Raw genomic sequence first — 19,107 nt, 5'->3', positions numbered from 1 at the left:
GTCAATGATTTTCTGAGGGAGTGGATGTCTTTTACAGAATTTGAACAATGTGCAGTTGATCAAATAAAAGGAGAATTTTAAGATTGAACGTGAGTCTTCAGGAACCTTTAACTACTTATATCAGATTATACGTGAAATAGTGACTTTGGATCAACAGTCTTACACAGAAAGTATTCATTGTAACCTGATAAATTAGGCCACATCCTCCCACGAAGATGAATTTTGCATCCAGAGAAGGACACAGATCAGTTAGGAAATTTGTATAGTCGGACTAGACCTGATGCCAGTTATGATGTACTGGAATCGAGTACAATGATGCAACAGGCTACAAATAAAACACTAATTACATTCAGAAAGATGTATGCTCAGGATTTTTAGCATTGCTTAACCGAGATGTTACATCATAGTCTTAATGTTAACCACAAAAATGTTGCCCATTGGTCTGGGAAGCCACAAACAAATAGATAAGGTAATTAAAAACATTGCTGCTGAGATGTTAGTGTTATTGGAAGCTCTTGGTGTAGCAATACAATTATCAAATCTTCTAAAAGATATTGTGTACAAAGGCCAACTTGAGAAAATTCTAGCGATTGAATATTGGGTGGATAGCAAGTCTCTTTGCGAGAATGTACTTCAATAAAAGGGTTTTCACTGGGGAAAGACTGATGATTGATCTAACTAGCTTTAAAGTAAGAGATAACAAGGTGTAGAGCTGGATGAACACAGCAGGTTAAGCAGCATCAGAGGAGCAGGAAGGCTAATGTTTCGGGCTTAGACCCTTCATCAGAAAGTTTAGAATGAAAACAAATTTTCAAATCAAAGTGGGTTGATGTGAGTTACCAGCTGCCCGACTGTTTCACATAAAAAGGTGCTTGTTCAGAGCAATTACTGAAGACCAATGAAGAGAAACCCTGGGTGATATAAGGAGTCAAGAATGTGAAGATAACTATTTTTCTCTGATTGGGTAATTTTGTGATTAAACTTTCCCCCTAATGATTTCTTTGTTGGAAGGAATAAAGGGGGATTGTGGAAGGCTGCATTATAAAACGTACAATTTGGGGGGAGAAAAGGTGTTTATTTTACATTAGATCTAATCAAAGATTGTTTGTAAAACTTAAAAGTTCTATTTAAAGAAGAGGAGCAACTGACAATATAACAAAAGTAAGCATAAGCGATAAAGTACTTTGAAGGTGGTTACATGATTAAGGAAGTGAATTGGAAATACCATGTGTTTTTTCCTTCTATGGGTTTTTTTAAAACTGGGGTTTGGATTAGAAAGGGTTATTCTAAAAATTAATGTTCGAAAGAGTTTTGAAAGCAAGTAACCTGATACTGAAGTGGGCACAGTGTGAACAATTATTTGAACAAGCATTGACTGGATTTTAAAGTGGCAGATGATTTGGAGCTAATGGTTGCATGCTGATGTAACTTTTGCTGGCATCAAGAAGCCACTGGTCTATGGACTAGTAACCAGTTAGACAATGGCAGAGACCATTTTGTCTACCGACAATTGTTTTCAAGGTTTGTTTTCAAGTACTGAACATCTTGGGGCTGGGGACAAGTGATAGAGAAGGAGAGGGAGGGAGAGAAGGAGAGGAAGGTGGGGGTAGTGGAGAGAGGGAGAGAGAGAGAGGTAGAAATAGAGAGAGAGAGAGAAAGAAAGAGATATAGAGAGATAGAGAGAGGTGGATTCCGTTCAGGAGCAGTATCTCTGTTCTCTGCAGTCAAGCTTTACTGTAAGCCTGAAGAGAAACAATTTAACTTTACTGAAGCAGTTGTAAGCTATATCTTTTAACTAATAAAGCTAGAGAAATTTTAAAAGGGTACAAGCCCCCAAGTGTTTCTCACCTGTATAGTTGCAAACAGCTCTGGTCACCACACTACCAGAAGGATGTGAATGCTTTGGAGAGGGTACAGAAAAGGCTTACCAGGGTGTTGCCTGGAATGGGAGATTTTAACAATGAAGAAGGGTTGAATAGTTTGGGTTTGTTTTCACTGGAATACAGGAGGTTAAGGGGTGACCTGATAGAAGATTATAAGATTGTGACTGGCATAGATAACTGGAAAGTATGAGGATTTTTCCCAGGGTGGAGGGGTCAATTACTAAGTGACACAGGATCCAGGTGCGAGGAGGAAAGTTGAAAAGAGATGTACTAGGCACATTTTTCACACAAGGGGTGGTGCGTGCTGGAACGTGCTCCAGAAGGGGTGGGGGATACAGATACAAAAGCAGCATTCAAGAAACACCTGGATTAATACATGAATTGGAAGGGAATAGACAGATAAGGATCTTGTAAGTAAGGGCAGGTTTAGTATGGAAGGGCAAAATGTGTCAACACAGGCTTGGAGGGCCAAAGGACCAGTTCCTGTGCTGTACTGTTCACAGATTCCCTACATTGTGGAAACAGGCCCTTCAGCCCAACAAGTCCACACCGACTCTCAGCATCCCACCCTGACCCACCCCCTATAACCCACCTAACCACACATCGCTGGACACTAAACCACCTAGCCTGCACAACTTTGTAACTGTGGATGCTCAACCTTCTCTGATCCTGTGAAAACACACACTAGCCTATCCAGCCTCTCCTTATAACTCAAACCCTCGTCTCCCAGCGACATCTGAGTAAATCTTTTCTGAACCCACTCCAATTTAATTATATCCTTCCTACAACGACTGGCAACCAGGACTGTACACAGTGAGGACCGACAAATGTTGGTCTGAGATTGTAAGATTTGCCGATGCTGGAGTCAGAGAATACACAGTGTGGAGCTTCTTTGTTCTTTCTCACAAACACATTCACTCAGACTCATGATCACTCAAATACACAGAAACACACACTTGCATGCACACTCTTACACATGCTTACACATGGACACACAGACACTCACTCTCACACCTTCATACCTTCACACTCACACTCACTCATCCTTTTAGAATCACATGCATGTACAATCTAACATACACACCCCTGGAGGGTGACACAGTGGCTCAGTGGTAAGCACTGCTGCCTCACAGCATCAGGTACCTGGTTTCAACTCCCACCCTCAGGCGACTGCCTGTGTGAAGTTTGCACATTCTCCCCATGTCTGTGTCTGTGTTGGCTTCCTCTGGGTTGGTCTGCCCTCCTCCCACAGTCCAAAGATGGGCAGGTTAGGCAGATTGGCTACGCTGAATTCCCTATAGTGTCCACAGATGTGTAGGTTAGCTGTGGGAAGTGCAGGGAGAATGTGAGGGGGGGGGTCAGTCTGGGTGGGACTTTTCTTCAGAGAGTTGGCGTGGACTTGTTGGGCCAGATGTAGCGAGTCAAACTTTATGTCCGATAACTTTCCTGCCCTGGCGATGGTCCATCCCTCCCCACTAACCTCTTGATTTCACTTATTTTTAGGAAGTTTTCTAAGTCCTCTACCATAAAGACAGATGCAAAATGCCTGCTCAAAGCCTCTACCATTTCCTTGCTTTCCATTAGAAAGCCCCAAACTCACTCTGTGTTGGTTCATGTTTTTGCATTCATAAGACCATAAGAAAGGGGAGCAGAAATAAGTAATTTGGTCCATTGCGTCAACTTTGCCATTCTACGAGATTGTGGCTGACTTGATAATCCTCAACACCTCTTTCCTGCCTTTTCCCCATAACACTTAAAAACTCTTACTAATCTAAAAATCGGTCTCCACCTTGAGCATTCACAATGACCCAACCTCAACAGCCCTCTGCAATAAAGAATTCCACAGATTCATTACCCACTGAGAGAAAAATATACCTTCTCATCTCTCTCTTAAATATGCAACCCATTATCCTGAGATTATATACCCTTTGATTGACTTTCCTTCAAGGGGAAACATTTTCACATCTTCCCTATCAAACCCAGCCCCACCCAAGAAACTTATAAGTTTCAATATGATCTCCTCTCATTCTTCTTAAGTCCAATGAGCATAAGCCCAACAAACTCAACTTCTGGGGGCTGGTTAGCTCAATTGGCTAGATGGCTGGTTTACAAAACAGAATATCACCAATAATATGGCTTCAATTCCTGCACCTAACTGAAGTTACCATGAAGGTGCCATCTTCTCACTTTCTGCTGCAAAGTTGGCAAGTAATATTTGTGCCACACAGATGCCAGACAATGACCATCTCCAATAAAAGACAATTTAACCACCACCCCTTGATATTCATTGGTGTTACAATCACTGAACCCCTCCCCCCAGCTATAAACATCCTTGAGGTTATCATTAACCAGAAACTCAACTGGAATCACCACACAATCACAATGGCTACATAAGCCAATCAGACATAGGAATACAACAACCGGTAACTCACCTCCTGACTCTCCAAAGCCTGTCCACCATCTACAAGGCACAAGACAAGAGTGTGATGGAATACTCCTCACTTACCTGGATGGGTTCAGCCCCAACAATACCCAAGAAGCTTGACACCATCCAGGACAAAGCAGTCCCCTTGATTGGCACCACATCCACAAGCATCCACTCCCTCCACCACCCACGCTCAGTAGCAGCAGTGTGTACTATCTACAAGATGCACTGCAGAAACTCACCAAAGATCCTCAGACAGCACCTTCCAAACCCATGACCACTTCCACCTAGAAGGACAAGGGCAGCAGATACACAGGAATGCTACCACCCACAAATTCCCCTCCGAGCCACTCACCATCCTGAGTTGGAAATATATCCGAGATGTGGAGGTGCTGGTGTTGGACTGGGATGGACAAAGTCATAAGTCACAGGGCACCAGGTTTTAGTCCAACAGGTTCATTTGAAGTCACAAGCTTTCGGAGCGCTGCTCCTTTGTCAGGTGAAGTCACACCTGGAAATATAATCGCTATCCCTTCGGTGTCACTGGACGAAAATCCTGGAATTCGCTCCCTAACGGCATTGTGGGTCATCCTATAGCACACGGACTACAGCAGTTGTAGAGGGCAGCTCTCCACTACCTTCTCAAGAGTAACTAGAGATGGAAAATAAATGCTGGGCCCAGCCACTGATCTCCATGACTCACAAGTGAATGGCAAGAAATGCGCTCCCTTACCTGAGGAGGTGGCTCTCAGACTAAAACACCACCAGGCATCTCTCTCTCTCTCTCTCTAATGACAGACAGGACTATGGTTCTCTGGGACTATGGCAACTTTACCTTCAGTGAACCTCTCCTCTTAATAAAACTCCTCCATACCTGGAATTGGCCAAATGAACCCTGTGTGGACTACCTCCAATGCCAATGTATCTTTCCCTAGATCCCAGAGCCCTTGAGGGGCTCAAAAGCATTCAAAGCACCCCAACTGTGTCTAATGCCTTGTATGGCATTAGCAAAACCTCCACATGTTTCTATTGTATTCACTTAAATAAAGCTTAATACTCCATTTGACTCCCCTATTATTTGCTGAATTTGCATGTGAGTTTTGCCCAACCCCACACAAATCCCTCTGCATTCTGCAGTCTTTCTCCATTTAAATAATATTCAGCTCCTCTATTCTTCCCACCAAACTGAGTAACCTCATAGTTTCCCACATTATATTTTGTCTGATATGTTTTTTTGTCCATTCACTTAACCTGTTTATATCCCCTCTGCAGACCACTTGTGCCATCCTCTTGATTTACTTTCTCACTTATTTTTGCATCATCTGCACCCTCGGTGATACATTGACTTCATTGTCCAAGTCATTAATATATACTGTAAATAATTGTAGCCCCAGCACTGATCCTTGTGGTGCTCTACTAGTTACAGTTTTCAATCCTGAAAATGCCCCGTTTAACCTAACTCTCTGTCTTCTATTAGTTAGCCAATCCATATCCAACTACCTCCAACGTCATGGGCTCTTATCTTATTAAGTAGCATTGTGTGCGGCCCCTTATCAAAAGCTTTCTGAAAATCCAGATATATGACATCTACTGGTTCCCCTTTATCTATCCTGTTTTTACCTCCTCAAAGAACTGTAATAAATTTGTCAGGCATGATTTCCCCTTCATGAAATCATGCTGACTGTGCTTAGCTATGTTATACATTTCTAAATGCCCTGTTATTGCATCCTATAGAACATTTCCCAATGACCAATGTTAAGCTGACTAGTCTATAATTATCTATTCTTTTGTCTCCCTCCTTTTTAACGAAAAGTCTTGCATTGGCAGATTTCCAAGCCTCTGGAACTTCTCCAGTATCTATGGATTCCTGTAAGATTTCTATCAGTGCTTTCAGTATCTCTATAGCTACTTTCTTTAATACTTTAAGATATAACAAATCAGATCCAGGAACTTATTGGCCTTTAGCTCCATTAGTTAATGCTTTCAGTATCCTCTATTGTGAAGACTAGTGCAGACTATTTGATTAGCCTATCTGTCATTTCCTGATTTCCCATTATTATTTCCCCAACATCAATCTCTAAGGGACCCAGGTTCATTGCGGCATCACTCTGCCTATTTATATGTTTAAAGATGTTCTTACTGTATGTTTTTATGCTACTTGCAACTTGCTTTTATCATTTATTTTCTTCTTTATCAGTTTTTAGTCATCTTTCTTTAGCTTGTAAATCTTTTCTAATCCTTTGATTTGACACTAATCTTTTCCAAAACGAAATATCTTTTTCTTTCTATTTGAAAGTCTTTAACTTCTCTGGTTAACCGCATTTAGTTTATTCTCTTCCTAGAATCCTACTTCCTGTGTCTTTTCTGCAAGCCATGAACTATTTTCTTAAAAGTCTGCCATCATTCCTGAACTGCCTTTGAAGCTAAATATTTTCAGTAGTCCACTCCTGCCAACTTGGCCCTTATTCACATGTAATTACCCTTATTTATGTTTACCGCAATTGTTTCTGACCCAAGTTTCTCACTTTCAAACTCAGGGCCAAATTCTACTATGTTATGGTCACTGGTTCCCCAGGAGATCTCTGCTTCTGAGATAATTCATTAAACCTGCCTCAGTAGTCATCACCAGATCCAAATTGGCCTGATCTCTTATTGGAAACTCAATCACAAATGCATGGTCCGAATTCTTCTTCGTAGCTACCTCTGCCAAATTGATTTTTCCATGTGAAGATTAATGTTACACATGATTAATACATTGACATTTTCACATTGCCTCATTATGTTCTATCCTACAGAACAGTTACTGTTGGGGGGCCTTTAGATTATTCCCATCAGTGCTTTCATCTCATTCCAGGACTTACTAATGTACTCATTACATTTCATCTTAGCAAAGCCACCCCACCACGCTTCCTTTCCTGCTATCCTTTCAAAAGATTACATACCCTTGGATATTTGATTCCCAGCTTTGACTTCCTTGTAACAATATCTCTGTAATCTCTATAAGATCATAGCCACTAACCTCTACCTGTGCCATTAATTTGTTTTCCTTTTTATTTGAATACTATGTGCCATAGGTAAAGAGCCATTAATTTTGCATTATTACCATACATTCACCTTTTGTCTCTATTTGTCACTTGCCTTTTACGCTTGTATCCTTTGTCTCTTCTTCCACCAGTTGGAGTCATGCTTAGCACATAGGAGGATGGTCGTGGTTATTGGAGATCAGACATCTGAGCTCCCGAGCATCTCTGCAGGAGTTCCTCAGAGTAGTGTGCGAGGCCCAACCATCTTCAGCTGCTTTAAAAATGTCCTTCCCTCCATCATAAGGTCAGAAACAGGAATGTTCACCAATGATTGCACAATGTTGAGCACTATTTCTGATTTCTCAGATTCTGAAACAGTCTACGCCCAAACCCAGCAAGATCTGGACAATATCCAGGCCTGGGCTGACAAGTACAAAGCATCATTCATCCAACATACTGCCAGGCTATGATCAGTGCCAACAAGAGAGAATCTAAACATCTCCCCATGATGTCCAATGGCATTACCATTGCTGAATACCCCACTATCAGCATCCTAAGGTTTTACCATTGACCAGAGACTGAACTAGAAGCACCACATCAGTCCTGCAACTACAGGAGCAAATCAGAGGCTAAAAATTCTAAGTGAAACAATTCACCACCTATATCCCTAAAGAAAGTGCACCATTGACAAGGTACAATTCAGGAGTGTGGTGGAGTTCTCGCTTCTTGCCTGGATAGGGGCAGCTCCAACAACACTCAAGAAGCTCAACATCATCCAGGGCAATGCAGACTGTTTGATCAGTGCAGCATCTGCCACCTTCAACATTCATTCCTTTCAGCACCAATACACAGTGCCCAATGGTATGTACCATCCTCTGCACCCAGTACAGTAACTCACCCAGATTCCTTCCACCCATGACCACTGCCATCCAGAGGGACCACCACTTAATTGTTGCCCTCCAAGCCACTCACCATCCTGCCTTGGAACTACATTTCTGTTCCTTCAGTGTTACTGGGACAAAATTCTGGAAATTCATCCCTTACTGATAGCTTATTTATATTCCAAGCACTGCAACAGTCCAAGGAGGTAGCTCAAGGGCAGTTAGGTATGGGCAATGACCAGCAATGCCCAATGAGCACACTTTTTAAAAATTGAGGATTTGCTCCACGTTGCATATGCAGACTCTAAGATGGTGAGTATTACTCTGATCACCGCAAGGTTTCTCCAGTTGAGGCTCCTAATATAGACCAAGACAGTCGAGTGGTCCTTGGGCTGCTCAGTAGGGAACCTCACTAGATACCTCAAGTCTAAAACAAGACAATAAATTTTTGTCGAAGATATAAGATTGCATTTGTCCAGTCTTCTGAAACCACTCCTGTATCCAAGGAGGTTCAGAAGATTGTGGCCAATTTTCACCCAAACTTTCCTCAGTATCCTTGGATCCAATTGAATGCATTGTGGTAATTTATCAACTCTCAAGTGCAGCCATCCGTTCTGATACTTCATACAATTATTAGCCTATCCACTGTCTTAGCTGTTTCCGCCTTTGCTCTGACCTTGGCAGTGTTTTTGCTAAAACAGATGGAAGACAGTTGGTTGGTTGGTACCTCAGCATGTCACCCAGCTCCAGGTGTGAATCCTATCTTTGACTCCTCCTTTTACTATGTTTTTACAACCATGAAAAACTTTGTGATTCCCTTTTATATTGGCTGCCCGTCTCTTCTCATGCTCCCTCTTTGCATCTATTAGTCCTTTTCACTTTCTGTTTGAACTTCTGAAATTCAGCTATTTCTCACTTGCATTATCAACCTGGCACCTGTCGTATGTACCTTTATTTTCTGCTTCATCTTACTTTCTAGCTCGTTTGTCTGTGTTTCTGCTCCCTTTCCCTCGAATGGAAACCTATCTCATCTTTACACAAATCGTCTCATCTTTAAAGACAACCCATTATTCAATTGCAATCTTGTCTGCCAACTTTTGATTTCAATTTATGTTGGCCTACCATTTCTTGCTCCACCTGGCACTCTTCAATTATTGCCCTTTATTGTTTTCTTCCCCTACTTAAAAAATATAGTGCTATGATCATTAATCTTTAAATGTTGCAAAATACCCCTCTCATCCCAGCTCACGACCTGCAGACAGATCCAGCAATGGCTCATTGGACAAGAAGCATTTTAATGTAGACAATTCTCCTGAATGCATCCCACAAACTCTTCTGCCTCTAGAATGGCATGGTGGCTCAGTACTGCGGTCTCACAGCACCAGGGGCCCAGGTTGGATCCCAGCCTTGGGCAACTGTCTATGCGGAGTTTTCACATTCTGCCCATGTCTGCGTGGGTCTCCTCCCACAGTCCACAGATATCCAGGTTGATAAAATGTGAGGCTGGATGAACACAGCAGGCCCAGCAGCATCTCAGGAGCACAAAAGCTGACGTTTCGGGCCTAGACCCTTCATCAGAGAGGGGGATGGGGTGAGGGTTCTGGAATAAATAGGGAGAGAGGGGGAGGCGGACCGAAGATGGAGAGAAAAGAAGATAGGTGGGGAGGCGAGTGTAGGTGAGGAGGTAGGGAGGGGATAGGTCAGTCCAGGGAAGACGGACAGGTCAAGGAGGTGGGATGAGGTTAGTAGGTAGGAGATGGAGGTGCGGCTTGGGGTGGGAGGAAGGGATGGGTGAGAGGAAGAACAGGTTAGGGAGGCAGAGACAGGTTGGACTGGTTTTGGAATGCAGTGGGTGGGGGGGAAGAGCTGGACTGGTTGTGTGGTGCAGTGGGGGGAGGGGATGAACTGGGCTGGTTTAGGGATGCGGTGGGGGAAGGGGAGATTTTGAAGCTGGTGAAGTCCACATTGATACCATTAGGCTGCAGGGTTCCCAAGCAGAATATGACTTGCTGTTCCTGCAACCTTCGGTTGACATCATTGTGGCACTGCAGGAGGCCCATGATGGACATGTCATCTAGAGAATGGGAGGGGGAGTGGAAATGGTTTGCAACTGGGAGGTGCAGTGGTTTATTGCGAACCGAGCGGAGGTGTTCTGCAAAGCGGTCCCCAAGCCTCCGCTTGGTTTCCCCAATGTAGAGGAAGCCACACCGGGTACAGTGGATGCAGTATACCACATTGGCAGATGTGCAGGTGAACCTCTGCTTAATGTGGAAAGTCATCTTGGGGCCTGGGATGGGGGTGAGGGAGGAGGTGTGGGGGCAAGTGTAGCATTTCCTGCGGTTGCAGGGGAAGGTGCCGGGTGTGGTTGGGTTGGAGGGCAGTGTGGAGCGAACAAGGGAGTCACGGAGAGAGTGGTCTCTACGGAACGCAGACAGGGGTGGGGATGGGAAAATGTCTTGGGTGATGGGGTCGGATTGTAGATGGCGGAAGTGTCGGAGGATGATGCGTTGTATCCGGAGGTTGGTGGGGTGGTGTGTGAGAACAAGGGGGATCCTCTTAGGGCGGTTGTGGCGGGGGCGGGGTGTGAGGGATGTGTTGCGGGAAATGCAGGAGACGCGGTCAAGGGCGTTCTCGACCACTGTGGGGGGAAAGTTGCGGTCCTTGAAGAACTTGGACATCTGGGATGTGCGGGAGTGGAATGCCTCATCGTGGGAGCAGATGCGGCGGAGGCGGAGGAATTGGGAATAGGGGATGGAATTTTTGCAGGAGGGTGGGTGGGAGGAGGTATATTCTAGGTAGCTTTTGTGCTCCTGAGATGCTGCTGGGCCTGCTGTGTTCATCCAGCCTCACATTTTATTATAGAACATAGAACATAGAACATAGAACAGTACAGCACAGAACAGGCCCTTCAGCCCACGATGTTGTGCCGACCATTGATCCTCATGTATGCACCCTCAAATTTCTGTGACCATATACATGTCCAGCAGTCTCTTAAATGACCCCAATGACCTTGCTTCCACAACTGCTGCTGGCAACGCATTCCATGCTCTCACAACTCTCTGCGTAAAGAACCTGCCTCTGACATCCCCTCTATACTTTCCACCAACCAGCTTAAAACTATGACCCCTTGTGCTAGCCATTTCTGCCCTGGGAAATAGTCTCTGGCTATCAACTCTATCTATGCCTCTCATTATCTTGTATACCTCAATTAGGTCCCCTCTCCTCCTCCTTTTCTCCAATGAAAAGAGACCGAGCTCAGTCAACCTCTCTTCATAAGATAAGCCCTCCAGTCCAGGCAGCATCCTGGTAAACCTCCTCTGAACCCTCTCCAAAGCATCCACATCTTTCCTATAATAGGGCGCCCAGAACTGGACGCAGTATTCCAAGTGCGGTCTAACCAAAGTTTTATAGAGCTGCAACAAGATCTCACGACTCTTAAACTCAATCCCCCTGTTAATGAAAGCCAAAACACCATATGCTTTCTTAACAACCCTGTCCACTTGGGTGGCCATTTTAAGGGATCTATGTATCTGCACACCAAGATCCCTCTGTTCCTCCACACTGCCAAGAATCCTATCCTTAATCCTGTACTCAGCTTTCAAATTCGACCTTCCAAAATGCATCACCTCGCATTTATCCAGGTTGAACTCCATCTGCCACCTCTCAGCCCATCTCTGCATCCTGTCAATGTCCCGCTGCAGCCTACAACAGCCCTCTACACTGTCAACGACACCTCCGACCTTTGTGTCGTCTGCAAACTTGCTGACCCATCCTTCAATCCCCTCGTCCAAGTCATTAATAAAAATTACAAACAGTAGAGGCCCAAGGACAGAGCCCTGTGGAACTCCACTCACCACTGACTTCCAGGCAGAATATTTTCCTTCTACTACCACTCGCTGTCTTCTGTTGGCCAGCCAATTCTGTATCCAAGCAGCTAAGTTCCCCTGTATCCCATTCCTCCTGACCTTCTGAATGAGCCTACCATGGGGAACCTTATCAACCTTATCATTATCTTGGATTCTCCAGCATCTGCAGTTCCCATTATCACTGATATCCAGTTTGGGTGGTTTGGCCACATTAAATTGTCCTTTGCACCTAGGGATGTGCAGGCTGGGTGGGTGAACTGTAGGAAACGCGGGGTTACGTTGATGGGGTGGGATGGTCTTCAGAGGGTCAGTACAACTCAATGAGCCAAATGGGCCTGCTTCTGCACTGCAGGGATTCTAATCTGCGTTAGCATAATTACAGTCTTCCATTATAACTGTAGTGTCAACTACATATCTCCAATTCCAATGTTTTGCTCCTTACCCTCGCTATGAGAGAATTAAAAATCATCTGCGCTTTCGCTCAAAGTTCCTTTATGTTATTATTTAACCTCTCGGTGTATTTGGACTTTCCCTTATAATGATCAACCCCACCTTCTTCCCCCACTAATACTGGGTGGTTCTACATAACAAGGACAGACACAGACTACAGGAGAAAACAGACAGGCCATAGAAAGGGGATAGAATTTAATGGAAAGAAGTATGAGGGACCACTGAGATGAGGCCGTAGTAAATAAAAGAGTATTTGAACGTGGCAGGGCAGCAACGAACAGTCATAATTTAAAATGATTTCAGTTAAACGGCAATGGGGAAGAAATGCCAACAACTAGCCACAGAGAAATAATGTTTTACTTCCTTTTGTCCACCGTTGTTCTCTGGGCAATAAATGAAAGATGAGGTTTGATTGAAATCAAAGCTTCTTACCTCTCTCATGACAACCATGATGTCCAGTGGCACCTCTCAGCACCTCGGAGACAGGAGAGTCAAGGGGATGTAAGGCCGAGAATGTGCTGAACAGAGAAATGCTCTCCACCTTTGCCTACTCCATAACTGAGGTAACGCCCAGTTCACATTTCAACATAGATTCCACTGTCAGCGAAAGCATCGGAAGCAGAAGAATGGAATTTACAATCCATAAATCCCAACATATCTCTATGTTCATTCTATTTAAAATATTTAAATATAACCGAAACCCATGAGTCAGATGGAACGGTGAGTACCATGATTTGTTCCCAGATGCATGGGTGAAAGACTTTGACCTTACAATGAGCTTACAGCACCACACCCGTAATGCACAAATTTACACAGACAGCGAGATAGAGACAAACGTCATTTACACTGATGTCACCCAAACATTGATCCCACCACCTCTTTTCCACCTGATTAGGCAGGGCCGGAGATGAAAGTGCTTATTACGAATTTCTGGCCACCCTGAGGAGTTGGTAACCCTTCTTCTTCGTGTTGCCCAAAAGCGATCCCATGAGTTTGAGCCAGTGATGCTGAAACAAAGGGCCCGGGTCAGGATGGTTATGTGAGTGTGTGGCAGTGGTGGTCAGGATTATGTGGCACAGCAGTGTCACCGTGTCAACCTCGGTGCTCAGACGCTACAGTGCTTCCTTCAGCCATGCTGCCCCCGTGGCTGTGGGAAGGTGAATATTGATCTCAGTAACAAATAGTTACTGAATTACTGGATTCTCCCTCCCAAATCAGCCAATCACTTTTTAACGTACTTGCATCTTGCAAGCCATCCATTGAGTCTGGATCAACTCTGTGAAGAGCATCCCAACCGGATCCAAACTCTGCTCTATCCCTGTAACCCTGCATTCTTACATGGCCTACCCACCTAACCTTTACATCCCTGGACACTGTGGGCAATTCAGCATGGCCAATCCACCGAACCTGGACATCTTCGGGCCGTGAGAGGAAAATTCGGATGACCGGGAGGGAACACGACGTGTAAATTTCACACAGGCGGTCACCTGAGGCTGGGATTGAACCTGGGTTCCTGGCACTGCAGGGCGGAAGTACTGACCACTGAGCCACCATGTTCATCTTAATCCAGAGCATTAACAAGGGCATGGGGGTTATTCAAATGTCATGCTATTTGTAAATATTTGACATTACATTGATGTTACTTCCTTTAGGCATGCATAATGTTTAAAATTATAGAGTCATACAGACCCTTCAGTCCAACTTGTCCATGGCAACCAAATTTCCCAAACTAATACTATCCCCACTTGCCTGCGTTCGGCCCATATCCCTCAAAACATTTTGTATTCGTGTACCTAACCAAACATCTTTTTATTTGTTGAGACTGGTTCAATCAGAGAACTAACCAGCATGCCTCATGGTTGATACGCGCTGATGGTTATAGGGCAAGTCAGGACATTCCCTTTATTGGGGAAGGAACAATGCTGCGGTGTTTACCGGTCACTGTGTGTTGGTGATTATTGTTAGTGCCCACTCTGTGGGGGCATGGCTGAGCTGACAGACTCCCTTACTAATGGAGAGGACATTATCCACAATCACTCTCCATCGAGAGATCTGAGATGTTGGGGGTGGGCTGAAACCCTGGATGGATTCCGCTAGCAGATGCCCTGAGACAGACTCCTGTGTGAACTTTACTGACAGTGCCCTTCAGCCCCTGCATTGTGTTCCCTTCGTACACTCCTACATACGCCCAGACAGCATCCAGGACAAGCCAAACATTCTCACTTTACAACAGTCCCCATCAACAACTATTCACCCTCCCAGCCAGATCGCTACCAACTCCTTTGGCTATCCATCTGCTCTTCTCTCTCTCTGGGCTCTACCGTACTGTTTACTCCCTACCCCTCCACCCCACCCGCCCCATTTTCTGCAAATAATCTGACATTTTCCCAGCCACCATCGGCTCTGAGGCAGGGTCAACTGACCTGAACCGTTAACTCTGATTTTTTTCTTCACAGATGCCGCTGAGCTTTTCCAGCAACTTCTGGTTTTGTTTCTCACTTTCCTCCTCCATTGCGCCCCAAACACAGTCAGCAAATCCTCCCAAGACCTCACTTCCTGATTCACTTCCGTTAGTTTTCTAGCCTCCATACAATCTGCTCTTCCCCTCCTGGGTGCTGCGGAGTTAAACATGAAAACCCATTGACCTCAGGCACAACACTGACTGGTGCTCACTACCTCTGAAATGGCTGTGAGCCGGGCACATTGGGATCCTCGTGCATTTCCCGACTGGACCAGGAAGGGAGGACATTACGATACAAAGTTTCAATGTAACGGCACAGAATTGAATTCCAAGTTGCGACCTGTCACAAGTCATGTGACACTCTCACACACCACGATCACTTTGTCTCTGCGTCTGAACCCAGTATGAAATTTCACATCCCTTCCGACTCAACCGCTCTTCCCTCACTTTCTGTGAGCCTAACTCTTTTGTCCATGTTTGGACCCAGGTTCAAATGAGGTCTAGAGTTGGTGGATCCCAAAATGAGCATTTAGTGAATTACTTGATCACACCATCAACAACAAGTATTCAGATCTAATGGCCTAGATCCCTGGGACATCCCCAGACATAGCTGCAGAAAAAGTCGATGCTCTACTTAAGACTTTTCAAAATCATCAAAATTCTAGAAATGGACCTAGCGGTCGGAAAGTTAGTGAAATGTAACTATTTTTCAAAACAAGCAGGGAGCTACAGGCCAGTTATCCTAACATTGGGAACGTATCGGAATTTAAAGGAATATTAATGCATATTAAAACTCATATTAGGATCTCAGTCAGCATGGATTTATAGAGGTGAAATGATGCTTGTGAAATTTATTAAAGTTCTTTGAAGATGTAACTGAGGAGATAGATAAAGGGGAGCCGGTAAATGTACTATACTTGGGTTTATAGACAATAGACAATAGGTGCTGGAGTAGGCCATTCAGCCCTTCGAGCCAGCACCACCATTCATTATGATCATGGCTGATCATCCACAATCAGTATCCTGTTCCTGCCTTATCCCCATAACCCTTGATTCCACTATCTTTAAGTGCTCTGCCTACCTCTTTCTTGAAAGCATCCAGAGAGTTGGCCTCCACTGCCTTCTTGGGCAGAGCATTCCGTATATCCACCACTCTCTGGGTGAAGAAGTTTTTCCTCAACTCTGTTCTAAATGGCCTACTCCTTATTTTTAAACTGTGTCCTCTGGTCCTGGACTCACCCATCAGCGGAAACATGCTTCCTGCCTCCACAGTGTCCAATTCCTTAATAATCTTATACGTCTCAATCAGATCCCCTCTCATCCTTCTAAACTCAAGAGTATACAAGCCCAGTCGCTCCAATCTTTCAACATATGATAGTCCTGCCATTCCGGGAATTGACCTTGTGAACCTACGCTGCACTCCCTCAATAGCAAGAATGTCCTTCCTCAAATTGGGAGACCAAAACTGCACACAATACTCCAGGTGCGGTCTCACCAGGGCCCTGTATAGCTGCGGAAGGACCTCTTTGCTCCTATACTCAATTCCTCTTGTTATGAAGGCCAGCATGCTATAAGCTTTCTTCACTACCTGCTGTATCTGCATGCTTGCTTTCATTGACTGATGGTTTCCAACGAACACTCAATTAGGTGTTGGACAAAATGCTTTTCCATAAGGTAATGGTTTGTAGTGCTGGGGATAATTAATTAGCAAAATAGGGGCTTGGTTAATAGGCAGGAGTAAGGAAAAATAAGGAATTTTCAAGTTAGCAAGCTGGGACTATCAAAATGTTTTAAATTTCAGTACAGGGCCTTGTCTATTTGTAACTAATATTAATGACCTAAACAAAGAGACTGAGAAATGTGTCCATGTTTGTTAGAATAGAAATGTAAACTGTGACATGAGAGGCTACAGTGATATTGAGACAAGTTAAGTGAGTGCATAGTGAAGTCACACATGGAGTGTAGTGCAGGGGAAATGTGGCGCTGGCTGTAGTATTTAAAAGAGGCGGAATATTTTGCAAAAGGCATAAATTTTGAAGCTCAGAGACGTTGGGATTTATCTGCACAAGAAAGGAGAAGTCAGTTTGCAGATGCAGCAAGCAATAACAAAAGCAAACAACATATCGGCCCTCCTTGTAAGGGGAGGCGTACACAAGAACAAAGGAGTCTCATTCTGTTTGTACAAGCCTTACACACCTAGAAAATCACGCACAGTTCGATTGGCATATTCAAGGAGACATATATTTGCGAAAAGGAAACTGAACTCCAAAGCCTTATGTTTCACACTCATCAGAACCAAGGCCCAAGAAAAAGACTTTAAAAAGAGAGACAACATTGAATGCAGAATAAGATGAGGGTACTGATTGGCTGGACCGTTATTGGCTGGAACTGCAGTAAGAGCAGTTAACTGTCAATCTTAAGTCTCACAGGCGGCAGGTAGATGCTGATTGGTTGGGGGAATTGCCATGCAGACGCAGCAGGGATTGGCTGTCTCCAAGATCACTTTCTTTGACAATGGTATCCTGTTATGTACTAATACCTTCTGATAAATAACACAGGGCCCTGGCTCAGGTGTCTCTGGAATGTTGGGGAAATTAGAAATGCACAACTTCAGGCTGCGATGTTGATTAGTTCGAACTGAGATGAAGAGAAATTTCTTCACTCAGAGGATAATGAGTTTTTGGAATACTCTACTCCCGAGGACTGTGGATGTCCCATCATGCAGTAGTGATACAGACAGGCCATTGGTCTATCAGAGAATCATGGGATATAAAGAGAGAGTCAGTGCAGTGAAGTGAACACAGAGATCAGCCATGGAGGTAGGTATTGCTCTTTAGGTCTTAGGGCTAAAGGGTTGGAAGAGATGGGGAGAAAACGGGAACGGGGGCTAAGCTGGATATCAGCCATAATCATATTCAATGGTTGGGCAGGTTTGAAGGACCAATAGCCTACACCAGCTCCTATGTTTGATGTTTCTATGAAGGAAAAGCATGAGGAGCTGTATATGGTCTAACTTGCTTCCAGTTCTCAGCTCTGTTTGTCAGAGCGTAATCAGCTTGGTCAGTGGCGATGATACTGAGCCATCACTGTTGGTGATGGACACTGGCATCTCCTGTCCACGCCACATTGTTTGCCCTCGCCACACTCAGCACTTCTCTCTATTGGACTATAAAACCGCAAGAAATAGGAACAGGAGCAGGCCATTCAGCTCTTCCAGATATTCTGCCATTCTGGCTGAGCTGACAATTCTAACATCCCTGCCTTTCCCCTGTAACCCTTGATTTCCCCTCCTGATCAAGAATCTATCTCTACCTCAGCCTTCAATATACACAAGGACTCTGCCCTCACAGCTCTCTGGAGAAAAGAGTTCCCAAGACTCTCAATCCTCAGCGAGTAGAAATTCCTCCTCATCTCAGAATTTAATTGGTTCCCCTTTATTCTGTAACCATGCCCTCTGCTCCAAGATTCCTCCAAGAGGGAAAATATCCTCTCAGCATTAACCCTGTAAAGCCCCTTAAGTTTCCTATATGTTTCAATGAGATCGCCTCTCATTCTTCTAGAATCTAGTGAGAAGGAGTCCCATTGAGGTTAAACATGGAGAAATGATTCATGAGTAGGAGGGGAGCCTTATGCAGTAACCAGCAGGAGGTCACCCTGCCCACATGTGGCCTAATACTATGAGATTTCCTGGGATCTGGAATCAATATTGAGGACTCCCGGGGAAGCTCCATCCTGACTGTGCTCCACTGGATCACTCCTCTGACAATGGAAAATTCTGGAAATACCGGCGTGACTGGTGGCAGCTGTAGAAAGAGAAAGCGAGCGAACTTGTCAGGTTGATGACGTTTCCAACAGAAATTGCCTGCGGATTTGTAGGATTTTCTGTTTTATACTTCAGATTTTCAGCACACAGAATCTTCGGCTCTGAGAAAGACGGGATAGTGTTTCCCGGGAATGCAATCCGTTAAGGTATAATTCCGTGAGTAAAAGCATTTGGGACTGTGTGAGGCAGCTCTCCCAGTTTTGATCCAATGTAAGGAATGAGAGCTTTGAAGAGATTGGGCTAAGTCTCTGTGGTTCCCTCATGACCCGTCCAGTGTTATTGCTCTTAGTTATTA

The 19,107-nt window shown here is 44.5% G+C and overlaps 1 protein-coding gene across 1 annotated transcript in view; it reads right to left on the bottom strand.

The window, feature by feature from the left end:
* LOC125457702 (unconventional myosin-VIIa-like) overlaps nucleotides 1–13,266 on the bottom strand; it is a 177,968-nt gene extending 164,702 nt beyond the window's left edge. Inside the window, exon 1 of the mRNA XM_059650965.1 lies at nucleotides 12,961–13,266. Coding sequence (XP_059506948.1) covers nucleotides 12,961–12,978 — 18 coding nt within the window. The 5' untranslated portion in view covers nucleotides 12,979–13,266. The remainder of the gene's footprint in view (nucleotides 1–12,960) is intronic.
* Between the last annotated feature and the right edge of the window lie 5,841 nt (nucleotides 13,267–19,107).

This window comes from Stegostoma tigrinum, chromosome 14, assembly GCF_030684315.1.
Source record: "Stegostoma tigrinum isolate sSteTig4 chromosome 14, sSteTig4.hap1, whole genome shotgun sequence".
In the NCBI taxonomy this organism is placed as follows: domain Eukaryota; kingdom Metazoa; phylum Chordata; class Chondrichthyes; order Orectolobiformes; family Stegostomatidae; genus Stegostoma; species Stegostoma tigrinum.
Note: the sequence above shows the minus strand (reverse complement) of the source record. Positions and strands in the feature narration are given on the sequence as shown.